The sequence below is a fragment of the Brienomyrus brachyistius genome, chromosome 1, assembly GCF_023856365.1.
Source record: "Brienomyrus brachyistius isolate T26 chromosome 1, BBRACH_0.4, whole genome shotgun sequence".
Lineage (NCBI taxonomy): Eukaryota > Metazoa > Chordata > Actinopteri > Osteoglossiformes > Mormyridae > Brienomyrus > Brienomyrus brachyistius.
In genome coordinates, this window is record NC_064533.1 from 49,343,871 (window position 1) to 49,360,311 (window position 16,441).

Genomic DNA, 16,441 nt, shown 5'->3' on the forward strand with positions numbered 1-16,441 from the left:
ACTTCAATGTTAGTTCAAATACAAGAACTTGTAGCCATTGGTGGAAATTAGTGGGAGAACATTTTAAATTGGATTTGGGAGGGGTTTATAACTGTCATAATCTGATACCCTAACCCACATTATAAACCCCTCCTACGCCTCGTGATAAACCCCGACTATTCAACATTTTGTTCATAAAAAGGCTGAAAGCAAGCGCCGAAGCAAGGCAATAGCGCCATCTGCTGGGATCAAAAAATACAGCAAATAGATCCTGAAGCTTAATTAGCCTATTGCTAGGATGCAGAGCAGCTGGGTCCAAGTGAGGCTGTCGCAGACAGGCTGTCTTACTGAGGCCAGTGTTCTCGGGATCCCATAAGTAGTCCAGGGCCTGGATGTGCTCGCTGTTCTCCACGTAGTCTGAGAACTGCTCCGAGGAAAGGTTGAAGCGGCGGATGCGCACGTTGTCCGGCAGCAGGAGTGCCGGGGGGTTGCCTTGGGGAGGGAGTGGGAAAGGTTTTGGGGAACGATAGGGGATTATAATACTGAATTGCATGGAAAACATAGATTATTGTTTACAGTGGTGTTTCTGGCAGACATGACGACCTGGGTGAAGTCTGAGGCGACTGTGATGCCCAATGGTGCCCCTCACATAATGCCACCCACCCATTTTCCATGCCCACCTGTCCCATGCAGGCACCCAGCCAATGCAGAGCACCATTCACACACAAGGACTATTTAGGCAAATCCAATTCATCTTAGTTTCTTTTTGGACCGTGGAGAGGGAGCAGGGACTGGAGAACCCCAAAGAAACACAGGAGAAGATACAGGCATATAGCTGGGGCCGAGACTCACACCCCGGTCCCAGAGGGAGGGGGCAACACAGCTAGCCACCGTGCTACTTCACCGTCCCAAACACCAACCCCCCTCCAACAAACACACCCCAAACCAATGATTCTCAATCCTGTTCCTCGTGCCCCCCTGCCAGAATTTTTTATCCCAACCATAGCTGAATCACTGACCCCCCCCCCCCCCGGGTGCTCACCCTCGGCGGCGCATTCCGCCCCATGCTCCTCCCCGACGGAGCGGAAGCCCTGTGAACACAGACACTCGTATCCTCCCTTGGAGTTCCTGCAATCTTGCGGGCAGCTGCCGAAGACCTCGCACTCGTTCACGTCTGGGAGCAGAATGTAGGGGTCACAGTGGGTCACGGCGCCGTGCCCGGTGGACAGATCGGGTCGGCACCGGTGGCGGGAGGAAGGGCTCACCCTCGCAGCTGTTCCTGTCGGTCTGGCTGGGCCTGTAGCCGGGTCTGCAGGAACAGATGAAGCCTCCTTCTGCCAAGTTGGTGCAGTTGTGCTCGCAGAGGTTTTCGCTGCAGGAGCGGCTGCTGCCCCTGTCTGAGAAAGGACCCCATGCGACAAACTATTGCAAGGCATAAGTGTGGCTATAACCTGTGACAATACTGCCCCACAAAGGCCAAACACAGTAACTGCAGATTTTTCAAAAATGACCAAAATCAGGTCTCGCAAAGTAGCTGCACACTTCAAACGAAACCAATCGAATTCAATGTTGCATGAGCGATGATCACCTGTAGCAAACTTATAAATCACTGTATACGATTGGCTGACATGATTGTTTGATCAGCAGAACTAATTATGCAGCTACCAGCATGCTTTGCACCACACAGCCCGTATCTGTAAATAGTATAAATTAATATGTGTATTTGTGTGCTTATGTTGTAAATAATAATTGTCCTAATTGTATAATTTTTTTTTTGTGGAATGTGCCTGTTTCATTAGTATGTAACTGGTGTTGAATAAATTGTTGGTCTCCCTGTTTGTGCCGCTGTAAGTGGCTGTTAATAAACACAGCAACTTCCATTTTAAAAGAGCTGTCATCTCCTTTATTAAAATGACTCACGCACGCACCACATTAAGTTTGTTTGTGCTCTCAAAAACATTCTGTGCCCTTTAGGGTTGTGGCGTGACAAGGTGCCGTTGTTCTTAGTATGCAACAGATTGCTTCATTTTTTCCAGACGTCGTTTGAAGTGTTACCTTTAGGCTCCATTTTATTTCGTGACAAAATGTCTCCGTTCAGTTACTCCGTAGGTCCGAATAAATTACACGTGTTTCTATCTGCATTACACGCATACCTATCCACTACTACATCACTAATGTATTACAGCTGAAAGCTTAAAGTATGTAGGATACATGTTGTTCTTATTATGTTTGTCTGTGTAATCTTGATTTTTAGACCTGTGAGATGTGACTGTCACCTGACTTAAGTCCCTGGGAAAGTGACCCCCTCCATGCCCAGAGTTCTTAGTTTGCTTAATTCTCAGTTATTCTCTGACACCCCAATCCTGCCCTCAGCCACAGTCTTTTCGTGACCAAAGGTCTGTTTCCGCCCTGTTCTTACACTGAAACTACAATCTCTCATTTCCGGCTGCCTTTGTTACACCTGTCTCCACTCCTAACTCCGCATTCAATTCCCAGTCCCCACGTGACACGGCTGTCCTGCCCCGGGCGAGTCACGCCACACCACGTGCCATATTCTCCACATTACATTCTCACGTTCTGTGGCAAAGATGATGCGTTTGTTTTCGCTTTTAGCCAATAGCCTGAACGGTGCCTTTGCGAAAGCGTTACTCACTGCAGCCGAGCTCATCGGACTGGTCTCCGCAGTCATCGAAGTCGTCACATACGTAGTGCAGGAGAATGCAGTTCCTGTTGCTGCATTTGAACTCCTCCACTGAGCAGGGCCCGTGGGTGGGGGCCTGGCCTGGGGGCACACAGGCAGATGGGGGTATGTCACCAGGAAAAGCCAAATTTCCCTTCTGATGGAGAACAATTTGGACAAGTATTCAAGATCAAAGATGTTTGTTTAAAGGTATGAGGTAGCCATCCGCCTGATTCGCATGCCAGACAGAATGTCCCTTAAAGGAAACCCGCCCACAGACGGCAGGGGAGCGGCTGATTGGCCCATGCGTACAGTGTTCCGGCCTCTCGTCGGTGCCGTCACCGCAGTCATCCAACGTGTTGCACAGCTCGTGGCTGTATATGCAGCGGTTGTTATCACAGCGGAACCGGAAGGGGGGGTTGCAGGGAATATCCACTGGGGGGGGGGGGGGGGGGGCAAAGAAGGTTAACCTTAATTACACCACAAACTAGAACTAGTAATTTCATCTGTACAATCCATACTTTTTGCTATATTTTTGATCTTAAACACAAAGCAACCATTCAAACGACAACAAAAAAAAGAACTATATTTGTAAACGAAACATATTTTCTATGAAATTCACTAAAGCATTTATCTGTAAGAACGCTATCGCATGACATCTGTCCAGTTGCTAATATATGCAATACTTTCTTGTTTAAATTGCTGTAGTAGCTCATGAAGGAAGCTTAGTAAAATGGCGGGCGTGATGGGGCTGTCCTACGGCAGAGGTGGAGCTCCTCGTCCGAGCCGTCGCCGCAGTCGTTGTCCCCGTCGCATTTCCAGTGGGACTGCAGGCACACGTGGTTCCTGCACTCGAAGAGGAATGGGGGGCAGTACGTCCCGTTGGGGTACCGGGTTGCTGCAGGGAGGAGACGGACAGACAGTGTCCTCTCACTATGTAATTAGCAAATATGATGCAATATTTGTTGCGTCTCACAGGGATACTAATAGGCCATGGAAACCCTGCACTTCACAGGGGCCCTTGAGGGTCCCTTATCGCAGTAAGCAACGGCCCTCCTAGTCAGCAAATTTTATCATCCTGTATTTCTTCACACTGAACGAGGCAACCCTAACGAGGGGGTCAACGTGACATTTGGTCACGGTGCCCAGAATTTCTAGCTAAACTTCAGGTGTCACGTGACGGAAATGACGCGTCCGTTGATGGCTACGATCGGCGACATGGCGACACTCACGACATGCTGCCTCGTCAGAGTAGTCCATGCAGTCAGCGTTACCATCGCATCGGAAGCGCTGTGCAATGCAGTGGCCGCTGTTGCACTGGAAGTATCCCGGGTTACATGTCCGGAGTTCTGCAGTACAGCATCGGCGTATGTGATTCATTGTTTGATTCAATTTATTTTTAACCCTCGAATGCACAAGCAGGAGGTCACACAATGACGCACAAAAGCTTACTCTACTCATCCTCTGCTCAGGATCGTGCAATCGTGGGAGGATCTTAAACTGGGCTTTGCCCACGGGATCTCCACTTACCACAGTCCCTCTCGTCAGAGTTGTCCCCGCAGTCGTTGTCATGGTCGCACACCCACCGGCCGGGAATGCAGTGTAAGTTGTCGCAGCGGAATTCGCTCTCTGTGCAGGAGCGGGGGCCTGAGAGCAAATGGGGTACAAATTTGAAGGGTTACGGCCTAAATGGGACCCTATGACCCTATGTGTGTTTCAGCAGGTTAGGACACTGTGTAAGTGATTGGAAGGTTGCTGGTTCAAATCCTCCCAAAGGCCGGCACAGTGATTTCACTATTGGGCCCCGTGCACAAGGCCCTTAACTCCCAAATGTTCCAGGTACTGCCTGACCCTCTTTCACAACTGTATGTCACTTTGGATAAAAGCATCTGATACATAAATAAATAAATAACCTACATTGCTCTCCCACTAGCTTTTATAACTCTCACCACTGACATTTATCAGTGAAGGCAGATCACTCCTCACTCTGCTTCTGCCCTTTTTCCCTCACCGAGTGAGTCTCTTACTTTATTGCTTTTTAACCACATTTAAGCAGGTTTCAATCAGTAATCACTCACCACGACTCCAGCATCTGCATTCACCTGAAGAATCACCATTACCGACCTGAACACCTGTATAACCATTATAGAGGAATCCAGCATGCGGCGAGAAACAACTGAATAAATGATTCCCATCAATCCTGAGAGCAAACAGTGTATTGCCCCCCCTGGCCATATTTCCCTGCTGAGTTCATATAATTCATTAGCGGCGTTATCTCTGTGAATTACATGGACAGATAGGGCCAGAGCAGCAGGCAGTAAAAGTCCAGGCACAGCGCAGGGAGCGAGAGGGTGATTTATTCCGGGCCGCCCGTTATCGCACGAGGTCCCGCAACTGCCGTCGTCGGGCTGCAGGCTTACAGACTTCCTTACATTCCCCGGTGAAAAGGTGCCCGACTCCTTCGCCACCTCCCTCGAAGCACTGGAGACGAGCCACTTCGAAAAACAAGCACTTAATGCCGAGCAGCGTGGGGGTAGGAGACAAGTCACGCTAAACCTTCTCACCTAGTCTAGCTTCGCGTCGGACAACGGGAAACGCAAAGTCTCCTGCTGAGCATGGCAGTACAGCGTGATCAGTCGCGTATGTGCAGTGACCTTAAGGCCAAATTCTCACAGAATTCACACAATTTCACATTCTCTCAGTCTCCATTATCCTTGTATTATATTTTGGTCACAATCACCAAAATAATCATTTCCAAACCTTCTCACCTAGACTAGCTTCCCGTCGGACAGATGGCAATAATTCATTCATAATTAATTGCATTTATCGCATTTGTATATAATATATTTGTGACTGGTTAGATGCCAAATGCATTTAATTGGATGTAAACTAAATAAAAAATCTAATCTAATTTCTGATTTTTCAGTAATTTCATTTACAACTTTCCTTAACTGATGCCTATCATCAGCGGTAAGTTTCTCAGTGAATATTTAAATTCTTTGTTTCAGGTGGCTGCATCCTTTATTAGAAGAAATTTTGTATAAACCCAAGGTCCGGGAGAGCATGGTTACTCATTACTGATGTCCTTTAAAACAAGAAGCCTCTCGCTTTTAATGATTAAAGTCTGTCTGGGTGAGAATGCAGAGAGCAGCTTCCTGACTTGGCTGACGTTGACTGTTTTTTGTTGGTTTCTTGGTTAATGCAGCTTGCTTGGGTGTGAGACCGCGGCCAGCAGCGAGGTCAGGAGGTCATGGCCTCTTGACCTTGTACCAGTTTGGCGGCGGGACTTACTGCAGCTGCGCTCGTCTGAGCCGTCGCCGCAGTCATTGTCCCCATCGCATTTCCAGCGCAGGGGAATGCAGTGGTGGTTGTCGCAGCGGAAATCTCCCCTGGGGTTGCAGGTCAGCTCCGCTGAAGATGGGCGGGTGCACAGTGAGTACAGACACGCGTGTAGAGGGACACGCACTTGTAAAATGCATTCCTCACACCAGGGGGCGACGCTAGGATACTGTGTTCTCATTCGTTTTCATTGAAGTGAGGATCCCATGCGTTTTCATAAATCTCTATCTTTTGCCTCACACAGAAAATACCTGCTTACATAGTACAGAGTAGTGAGTAAAGTACAGAACACGAAACCTCAAAAACATCCAGCCCCTCCCCTTAATTAAAGCTGTGATTATCACCCAGAGCAGCAGGGAATTATGGGGGGGGCATCCTGAGCGATGCCAGAGGTTACTGGCGGAGGGGGAGGCTTGCGGAATAGTGCTGACTTGTTTGGCACACGGGTGAGATACTGGCAGCCTGGTAGGTTGGGATGACCCCCCCCCCCCCCCCCCCCCCGGTGCCCCCAGCACACCGTCATCCTGCATTCTTATGGACCGGCTACTAGCCGTGGATCTCCGCTCCATCCCGGGGTGGTGCTAATGAAGCGGGGGTCACTGCTAATCCCCGCCGTGGGGGAGGAGGGTCTCAGATACGAGCTCGGGGTTCGCATGCCATCGGAATCGCGGGCTGTAAACCGTAAACAGGGCAGCTCTGCTTGTGGTGAGCTTACCACTTTCATTCATCTGAAGTCGTTCATTGTTTAATTTGCATTCATTCCGTAGTAGCTGCCATCCCAGAATTCTCCTTCACACACTAACATAAAAACGGCAGCATAAAAAACTAAAAATGCGAGAAGTCTCGTATTTAGTTTGGTTACTTATGGCTGAGGTTAGGGCTGGGTAGCGGTTAAGGTTGTAAGGTTGGGATTAGAGTTTTCCCCATAGAAATGAATAGAGAGTCCCCACAAAGATATATACTGAACAAAAATATAAACGCAACACTCTTGTTTCTGCTCCCATTTTTCATGAGATGGACTTAAAGACCTACAATTCATTCCAGATACACAATATTACCATTTCTCTCAAACATTTCTCACAAATCAGTCTAAATGTGTGATAGTGAGCACTTCTGCTTTGCTGAGATAATCCATCCCACCTCACAGGTGTGCCACATCAAGATGCTGATCTGACATCATGGGTAGTGCACAGGTGTACCTTATACTGCCCACAATAAAAGGCCACCCTGGAATGTGCAGTTTTTTGCTTTATTGGGGGTCTGGGGACTCAGAACCGGTCAGTATCTGGTGTGACCACCATTTGCCTCATGCAATGCAACACATCTTCTTCGCATAGAGTTTATCAGATTGTCAATTGTGGCCTGTGGAATGTTGGTCCACTCCTCTTCAATGGCTGTGCGAAGTTGTTGGATATTAGTGGGAACTGGTACATGCTGTCGTATACGCCGGTCAAGCACATCCCAAACATGCTCAACGGGTGACATGTCCGGTGAGTATGCTGGCCATGCAAGAACTGGGACATTTTCAGCTTCCAAGAACTGTGTACAGATCCTTGCAACATGGGGCCGTGCATTATCTGTCTGAGTGGCTGGTCTCAGACGATCTTGGAGGTGAACCTGCTGGATGTGGAGGTCCTGGGCTGGTGTGGTTACACGTGGTCTGCGGTTGTGAGGCCGGTTGGATGTACTGCCATATTCTCTGAAACGCCTTTGGAGACGGCTTATGGTTGAGAAATGAACATTCAATGCACGAGCAACAGATCTGGTTGACATTCCTGCTGTCCGCATGCCAATTGCACGCTCCCTCAATGCTTGTGGCATCTGTGGCATTTTGCTGTGAGACAAAACTGCACATTCCAGGGTGGCCTTTTATTGTGGGCAGCATAAGGTACACCTGTGCACTACCCATGATGTCAGATCAGCATCTTGATGTGGCACACCTGTGAGGTGGGATGGATTATCTCAGCAAAGCAGAAGTGCTCACTATCACACATTTAGACTGATTTGTGAGAAATGTTTGAGAGAAATGGTAATATTGTGTATCTGGAATGAATTGTAGATCTTTAAGTCCATCTCATGAAAAATGGGAGCAAAAACAAAAGTGTTGCGTTTATATTTTTGTTCAGTGTACTTACAAACCTGTGTGTGTGAATGAGGGAGAAAGGAAATTGATAGATGCCAGTGAACAGATACCGGGTCTGTTTTCCGGTTCCCTCAAAGGCACGGACTCACCACAGCCCTGCTCATCACTCTGGTCTCGGCAGTCATCGTGCCCGTTGCACACAGCCCACAGAGGCACGCAACGGTAGTTGGTCCGACAGGCAAACTCGGTATGGTTGTCACAACGATATGCTGGGCCCACTGCAAGGTAAATCAGCGGCTTAGCATGAACTGTTAGCATGAAATGCTACCAAGCGCTATTAGCATGAGCGTAGCTAATTCTTTAGAGTCTAAGGCCCCATGTGATTGGTCAAGAACACCCCCACCCGGCCCACCACTCACTGCATTCGTCATGCGGCTCGTCCGAGTTGTCCCCGCAGTCGTCGTCCACGTCGCACTTCCACGTCTGGGGGATACACCGCCCGTTCCGGCACCTGAACTGGCCCGGGCGGCACGTGCGGCTGGCGCAGTGGGAGGGGTCCTCATCGGAGTCGTCACCGCAGTCGTTCTCATTGTCACACTGCCACGCTTCGGGGATGCAGCGCTTGTTGGCACACTGCCACTGGTATGTTTCACACTGGTGCGTTGCTGCATGCAGAGTGGACATGCTGTTGTTGTGGTCGCTTAGGCAAACAGTTTTATTCCAAATTATAATTAATAATAATCATTGTGTTCCCCTGATACTGCAACCAAAACACCTGTCTGATTTTTCACCTTTTTTAAACTATTTCAAAATGATTCCAAAAAACAAAAATGCTCCCCTTCCAACGTCAGATTCTCCTGCCCAGCGTTACCCCTTAGAAAGGTCCAACAGCAAAATCCTTGCTAGAACTGACACCAGCAGCCCTTTGGTAAAAGCTGCAAATCTTTAACGCAATCCCCCACTAAAAAGTAGACACACACCACACAGTACGGGGTCCTCATCTGAGCCGTCGTGGCAGTCCTGGACTGCGTTGCACAGAAAGTTATGACTGGTGCAGTTGCCGTCATTGCACTGGAACTGGCCCAGTTGGCAGTGGCGTGCGGGGCAGGTGGAGGGTTCATCCGAACCATCCCTGCAGTCCCGCTGACCATCACACTTCCACGAAATGGGGATGCATCTGCAGAAGTACAGGAGGGGGAATTGTGTATGGACCACCAGGGCGGCAACACTGAGATTACAGGGCTTCATTATGCTGTGTAAGTGACTGTTATGAGATTAGTACTCATGTGCTGTAACAAGGGATGGCATCATGGAAACATCCTTCATTTGGAGTTCTGTATGATCTACAATAGGTACGTGATGGTCTGTAATGGGCAACCGCAGGAACCCAATTGCTAGCTAAAAAAAAATCACCCCCTCCACCCCCCAGGTGGGCCACCAACACTCTGTATTGATCAACAGCTAGGCCTTGTGGTCGGAAAGGTTGAGAATCCCTGCTTCACAGCATGTCCTTGCCTTGTTTCTAAATGGGCCGTTCATACTCAATATGATTGGCATGAACATGCTAAATACAAGGTTGCTAATGCTACCATTAAAAGATTACAGGATCTTTGCATTATTCTAATTTACACAACAAGTCATGATTGCCTCACAGCCAGTGCCGGAAACACCTCCTCTCCAATCATCTCCGAGACCCCAGTCACTGTGAGATCGGAAATGAAGCCTCGCGACTCACCTCTCATTATCGACGCATCTGTACTGCGTGCTGGAACACATGGCCAGGCAGCGGGCCACATTCCCCACCTGCATGGTCAGGAAGTGGTCGGGACACTCGCAGGTGTGACCTTGGCCTCCGGCCCGGATCAGGCACAGGTGCGAACAGCCTCCGTTGTTCACCGCACATGGGTTGGACACTGTAGGAGGAGGATTGAGTCACACACCTTGCTGGAGTACTGTCCCTTTAAGAATCCCAGAGTCGAAGGAGGTAGCCGATTGGACGGTACCCTCAGGCTCTCACCAGTTGGCTGCCGGTAGGGGTGGCACACATGGATGTCAAAGGGCCTGTGCGTCGTGTTCACCAGTGCTGTGCGGCCCGATCCATCGTATTTGTTCCCCTTCTCCACAGTCCGCGTGTTCCAGTCGGTCCAGTAGACAGTGTCTTCAAAAACAGTCAGGGCGAATGGGTGGGGCAGGACTCCATCGTAGACAGTGTGTCGGTGGCGGCCCTCCAGGTCCGAGTACCTGTGGAGAGAGGAAGCTGGGTTTTCGCTGCATTTCGTACTCAAAGGCCCGTCACAAAGGCCATATTTTGGAGGAGGTCTTACTCAATGTAGTTGAGGTGGGCGTCTGACCAGTAGAGCCTGTCATTGGTGTAATCGATCGTGATCCCATTGGGCCACTCCATCTTGGTGGTGATGATGGCAGACTTGTTGTTCCCATCCATCCCAACTCGGCCAATGAAAGCCCTCTCGCCCCAGTCTGTCCAGTAAACATATCTAGAAAACAAATGGCCTCACTCTTATCTGGGTAAATATCTGCTCAGAGCTGAAAATGACCAAACTCATGAGGGATCTGGATTGAACGTTATACATCATATACATTTTTACAAATTATTAATTTGCTTCTTATAGGAGAAAAAAGGTCAATAAAAGCTGGAATTACAACTTTCAGGGGGTGTAGATTATTGCTTTCCAGTCCAATATTATAAAGTAAGGGTTAAAGCATAACAAGCTGGTATTATACTATATGCAGCCCCTGTGGAGTGCATTAAAAAACTTACAATGCAAGGCTTTGAGTGCATTAACTGCTTATACCATGATTGCTACACGTTTTGCTTACAGTTTTGTACCTACAGACAAGTTTACAAGCTGAAGAAACGTAATATCAGTATGACTACTTTACGTCCAATAATGATTGCACATTTTCGTTCGTCTTTCATTAAAGTGCCCTGTTTGGAATTTGAAGTAAAATTAGTTTGAATGAAAAATTACAACTGTGCATTGATTTACTGCTGTGAATCGCCTCGCTGGCACTATGTGTGCGGTTATAGAAAATTATTCAATACCCTTTTGAACAATCAAGTTTGAGAATTCAGTAGTGCTGTGTAGGGCGGCACAATTCATCTTAAAAAAACGCGATCTCGATTCACACCTCTATGCGATCCCATTTCTAAATTTCTGTTATTCTGGATTGTATTACATCAGATGGATCAAAACAAGCGTTTATACTTTTCCCCAGAGAGTCTCAAGCACGCCACAATCCTGCATTGTCTTTAAAGGGCACTTCTCCGCCACAGCAGGTACATAACCTCTCTTATTCTTCAGAACAGACTGCAGTTAATGCTTGGGTCACTCCAATCATCCACGCATCCATTATTATTATTATTATTATTATTATTATTATTATTATTATTATTGCCTTGTTTCGTACTTTTCTGAGTTTGCGACTTTTTTCAAGACGCCGGTTGTATTGTGTTTCAGAGGCTATTTGAATAACCGTTCGACAAAGAAAGCATTTCAGATCCCACCCCAAAGTACCGAAGTACCAAAAAAGTTCCCCACTGGCACTTTTGGTACTGGAACTTTTGCTATGGCTGTTTCGGTTACGCTAACTGAATGATCAATTGAGCGTTTCCTTTCTGCGGTCTGAGGTTGATATGTCGGTTCTGGATCAATCATTTGTGTGTTTGGCACTGCCATGTTTCGTAGTGTTTCCTTTTGCAGTTTAATAAGTGAAATAAACATCTAAGTTTAAGAAAAAAAAATCTGTTACAGAGAGTCGTGATCTCAATTCCAAGCAAACGAATCACGATTCATATTTTTTTCAGAATCGTGCAACCCTAGCGCTGTGATACGAACCTGACTGAAAAACCACTTGTAAGGTTTTCTAAAAGACTTTTAGTCCTCCTGGCTATAAATAGCACACATGTGTAGAAGGCGACTACAGACTTTGAAGGAACCTACCCATACTTAGGATGGACCACAATCCCCCGGGGATTTTCGAAGCAGTACGTGTTGTTGGCGTCCACGCAGTGCTCGGCCAGCTTCTTCACAAAGCGTCCGTCCAACTCAGACACTTGGAGACAATCTAGAAAGCTGTCCACCCAGTAGAGTTTCCTAGCCACCCAGTCGACGGCGAGGCCCTCGCTGTGAGCCAGGCCGGTTAGCACAGTCTCCCTGCCCGTGCCGTTGAAGAACATTCGCTCGGCCGTCCTGCGTGCCACGTCGATCCAGTAGAGACGTTTGTCCACACGGTCGAAGTCTAGTGCCACCACATTGGTGAGGCCTTGCAGGATGAGCGAGTAGGCCTCGCCGTCAGCCGATAGGTTGCGCAGGTAGTAGCGGTTGCTGAACAACAGGTAGGGGGCGACGTTGCTGTTCTGTCGGCAGCTCCGGCCGTCGGGTTCTCGCAGGTAACCTGGGGCGCATTTGCAAACGTGCGAGCCCACGGTGTTCTCGCACACCTGGCTGCACACGGCAGGCGTCTCTGCGCACTCGTTGACGTCGTCGCACGTTGTGCCATCCGACATGAGCCTGTAGCCCGGCAGGCAGGTGCAGGTGAAGCTGGTGGGCGTGTCCGTGCAGTTGTGGTCACAGTGGTGCATGGAGGGGTCCGTGCATTCGTTGATGCCTGCAGCCGAGGATGGAAGCGGGATTCTTAATGGGATTCGCCACACGTGATGGATACTAGCATCGCACAAACACACTTTGCATGTGTATCTGCCTAACTTTTATAGATGTATATATATAGAATCAATTTACGTTACATCTTCATGTATTTAGCATAAGCTTCTATCCAAAGCGATGTACATTTAAGAAAACAGAATAAAAGGCTTTGCTCAAAGGATTGAAGCCGACAATGTTCCAATCCCAGGTATAGCATCCTAATCCGGTGAGCAACACAAACCTCCATGAAAGGATATTTTATGAGTGTGTGTCCATCAATAACTATCCGTTTCCCATAAATGACTGTCAAGGGCTGTAGTGAGCCAGGAATCTATCCCTCGAAATGGAGGCAATGAGGCGGGGGGCAAAATGCTCAAACACTACAACAATCTATGGACTGTTACTCCCTAAAAACCACAAAGGCAGGGATTCGAATCCACAATCCATGAGGAGTCAAGGGGCACAGAGCTAACAATGACCTTTGGAGGTCCACAGAAAAACTGTTTTTTTCTTTTTGTAACATAAATTGGCAAAAAGCATACCTCACATGTGACGTCAGGTTAAAGCTGTAACTGTCATCTTTAAGGAGCAACAGGATTTAACAGAGCGGCGTATATAGTAAGAGAGATACATACAAGAACAGAAATTATGTCTACAGAGGACAAAAATGAATTGCTGGATCTCAGGAGGAGATATATTTGCTTAGAAGAGAATTATCGGGCCATAGGAGACTTAAAGACACAGTTTTGGTGTCTCTCAGGAGCACATCAGCGTGTAAATAAGTGTGTCCCTCAGCGTATTACAACAAGTAAAAGGGTAAATGTGTCCCAGCACAGTGGTACTAATGGTTCTCATGGTTATATGTTTGGGTTCTAGAGGGCAAATCAGCAAACACGACACAGGAGAGAGGGTACTTACCACAGCCTTTTTCATCGCTGCCGTCAGAACAGTCGTTGTTCCTGTCGCACACCTTGGTGTCTGCCACGCAGTTCCCGTTATCACATCTGTAGTTCCCAGGCGGACAAGTAGGGGGCAGCGTATGGCACAGGTGGTCCAGCTCATCCGACTCATCGCCACAGTCATTGTCCCCGTCGCACACAAAGTCCCGGGACACGCAGCGGCCATTCTGGCACGTGAACTGGTGTTGTTGACACGGCAAGTAGGTGCAGCCCTGCTCGTCGCTGCCGTCTCCGCAGTCGTTGCGACGGTCACACCTGGAGGATGGTGTGGTAATTACCAACATATGACCACCAGAGGGCTTTATCTACAAATAGTCAACAGGCGTACCCATAGACTAGAATTTTGATAAAAGATCATAAAATTAAAATCACAAAATGATTTCTATCAATATACACACTTAATATAAGCTTTAGTACAGTTAGCTTTAAATACAATATTTTTGAGCTCATGTTCCATACTAATCTGTTCCTGTGGTCACTTCCCTTGCCCTTCCTACAAAAGTAGCTTCATCCATCCATTTTTCATAATAGCTTCACTTCGGCCTCGAAGGGCTTGGATCCTATCTCAGGGATCACGTGAATGAGGCCGGAGACACCCCAGATAGAACGCCATCACAAAGCATGTGTTCACAACAAGGACGCCCCTTCATTCAAAAGGTATGGTCCGTCAGAAGATGCTGGAAGTAGGGTTGTTCGATTTTGGCAAAAATCATAGTCACGATTATTTTTGGTGACTACTGAGATTGTGATTATTCAACAGGATTATAGGAATATCATTCATTTATTGAACGTTTTTAAAATGCCTTTTTTAACAGTGGATTTCCTTGAACTCTAAATATAATTCAATGGAGAAATGAATAAAAAGCAACTGGAAAGGGGTGCACTGGATTTATAACACAAGACTTAAAGGAAGCATCATTGCGAAACGTGGCATTGTCTTCATCCCGAATTATTTTTTGATAATTGTTGGTAGCTCAAATGGTAATTGAAATTGAAATTCGATTAATTGCCCAGCCATAGCTGGAAGGAATCCCACAGAGGTACTGGAAGAGAATGCAAGCTCTAAAGAGTGCAAGCTTTGTGAGGCTGCAGTGCTACCCCCCCACCTCAGCATCGGGGGATCAGCAGCGCTCACCTGTACGCGCCGCGTATGCAAAGGCCGTTTGCGCAGGTGTACTCGCTGGTGGAGCACGACCGGCGCGTGCAGTTCTGGTGCTCGTCGTAGGCGTCGGAGCAGTCGGCGTCGCCGTCGCACACCCAGTCACGGGGGATGCACTTCCTCTGCGGCGGCCGGTTGTTCACACATGTGAACTCTGAGGCCAGGCAGCTGCGGTTTGCTGGCAGCAGCAAAAAAAAAAAAATCAAAACAAAGCAACAGACGGTCAGACAGGGAGCCACGCCCCCCTTTATCACATGACTTCAGAACTTTCATTTTCCAATCGCTGACTTCTGCGAACGGGTCTTGCTCTACAGCAAACTGCACACAGAATATATATTAATCCAGACATTCCTCCTCATGCATAGTGGTTTCAGGGAGGCGGATGTGATATTTTATATATACATATATAAGGTTACCCTTACAGCAGCAGGTGTATACATCAATAAAATATGTTTACAAATGTTTTAAAAAGGTGTGTTTTTATTAATAGTTATAAAAAATAAATTTACCTTAAGCGTGATGATTTAACCGACATCTTTCATTATGGTTCAACCAACATGTTTTATTACATTATTAATGTATAGTCAACTCAATAGCGACATTTTTAATTGATTATAACCGTTAATTAACTCGATAAAAATCAGGGGAGTTTCTAGCTAATAGAGTAGCGCAGGGGCTAAATGTACGTAAAGATTTCCTAAACCTTGACTTTTTTGTTTTTGAAGGATGATTGGCATCTAGACTAAAATACTTGGGGCTCGGCTTAAAACACTCGTGCAACGATGCCCATGATTAGAATTGTTTCACTGACATGTTTTATTAGATTAATAATCTATATTTAGCCAGATAGTGACATGGTTTATCGATTATAACCACCTATACAAACATATTTTATTAGTATGACCGTAATTTAGTTTGGTGACAATATGAGTACTTAATCGATACATAAATCCATAATATTAGGGATTTCGCTTTACCGACATGCATTTAATTGCAGACATAATTATATTACACGTCATTCAGAATTTCAGGCACAGACTAAAACAGTTGCTATAAACTCTATAATGCTGAACAGTTATGTATGGAGAATTATTGCATTATGAAGTTATAACTGTTAGTAATAAGGGTAAGAGTTAAAAGTTAACGGGAGTCCCTTCTCAACACACTCTATCAGTGAACAATATTATATCATTTCAACTGTGCTACGGTATGGCAGTATGTTAAGACTTCATTCCGTACGGGACTTTAAAACCGGATTACTGCCCAGCACTATGACTGGCTGAGGCGAGAGTGCAGTGGTTCGAAAGTTCATGCTGGATAATTTTACCAGTGCCGATTTGTGGGAAAGGTGGGATGTCTGTAAAACTGTAACCGTTTCCTGAAATCTCGCTGTTCCAGACCGGCAGCTGAGAGACTCAGTCTCTGGATTCCTGGCCGTGTTGCCAAGCCCATTCCCTGACGGGACACAAACAATGAACCTCCCCGCATTACCATATCAATATGGCCTGACTGAGCGCCATTCTCTAGATACAGCCGAGGGGGTCACCAGCATGTCCAGGTCATCTCCTGCGAGATACT

At 47.2% G+C, this 16,441-nt stretch overlaps 1 protein-coding gene across 2 annotated transcripts in view; it reads right to left on the reverse strand.

Moving 5' to 3' along the window:
- Positions 1-16,441, reverse strand: part of lrp2a (low density lipoprotein receptor-related protein 2a) — a 62,072-nt gene that overhangs the window by 7,253 nt on the left and 38,378 nt on the right. For both annotated transcript variants that reach the window (XM_048986116.1, XM_048986022.1), the window contains 18 exons: positions 14,840-15,041; positions 13,664-13,959; positions 12,044-12,710; positions 10,406-10,576; positions 10,099-10,322; positions 9,817-9,994; positions 9,062-9,258; positions 8,501-8,746; positions 8,231-8,359; positions 5,951-6,070; positions 4,190-4,306; positions 3,892-4,008; positions 3,420-3,557; positions 2,972-3,094; positions 2,633-2,761; positions 1,245-1,376; positions 1,022-1,153; positions 328-471 (listed from right to left, as the gene is read on the reverse strand). In XM_048986116.1, the coding sequence (XP_048842073.1) occupies positions 328-471; positions 1,022-1,153; positions 1,245-1,376; positions 2,633-2,761; positions 2,972-3,094; positions 3,420-3,557; positions 3,892-4,008; positions 4,190-4,306; positions 5,951-6,070; positions 8,231-8,359; positions 8,501-8,746; positions 9,062-9,258; positions 9,817-9,994; positions 10,099-10,322; positions 10,406-10,576; positions 12,044-12,710; positions 13,664-13,959; positions 14,840-15,041 (3,462 nt within the window). The remainder of the gene's footprint in view (positions 1-327; positions 472-1,021; positions 1,154-1,244; positions 1,377-2,632; positions 2,762-2,971; positions 3,095-3,419; positions 3,558-3,891; positions 4,009-4,189; positions 4,307-5,950; positions 6,071-8,230; positions 8,360-8,500; positions 8,747-9,061; positions 9,259-9,816; positions 9,995-10,098; positions 10,323-10,405; positions 10,577-12,043; positions 12,711-13,663; positions 13,960-14,839; positions 15,042-16,441) is intronic.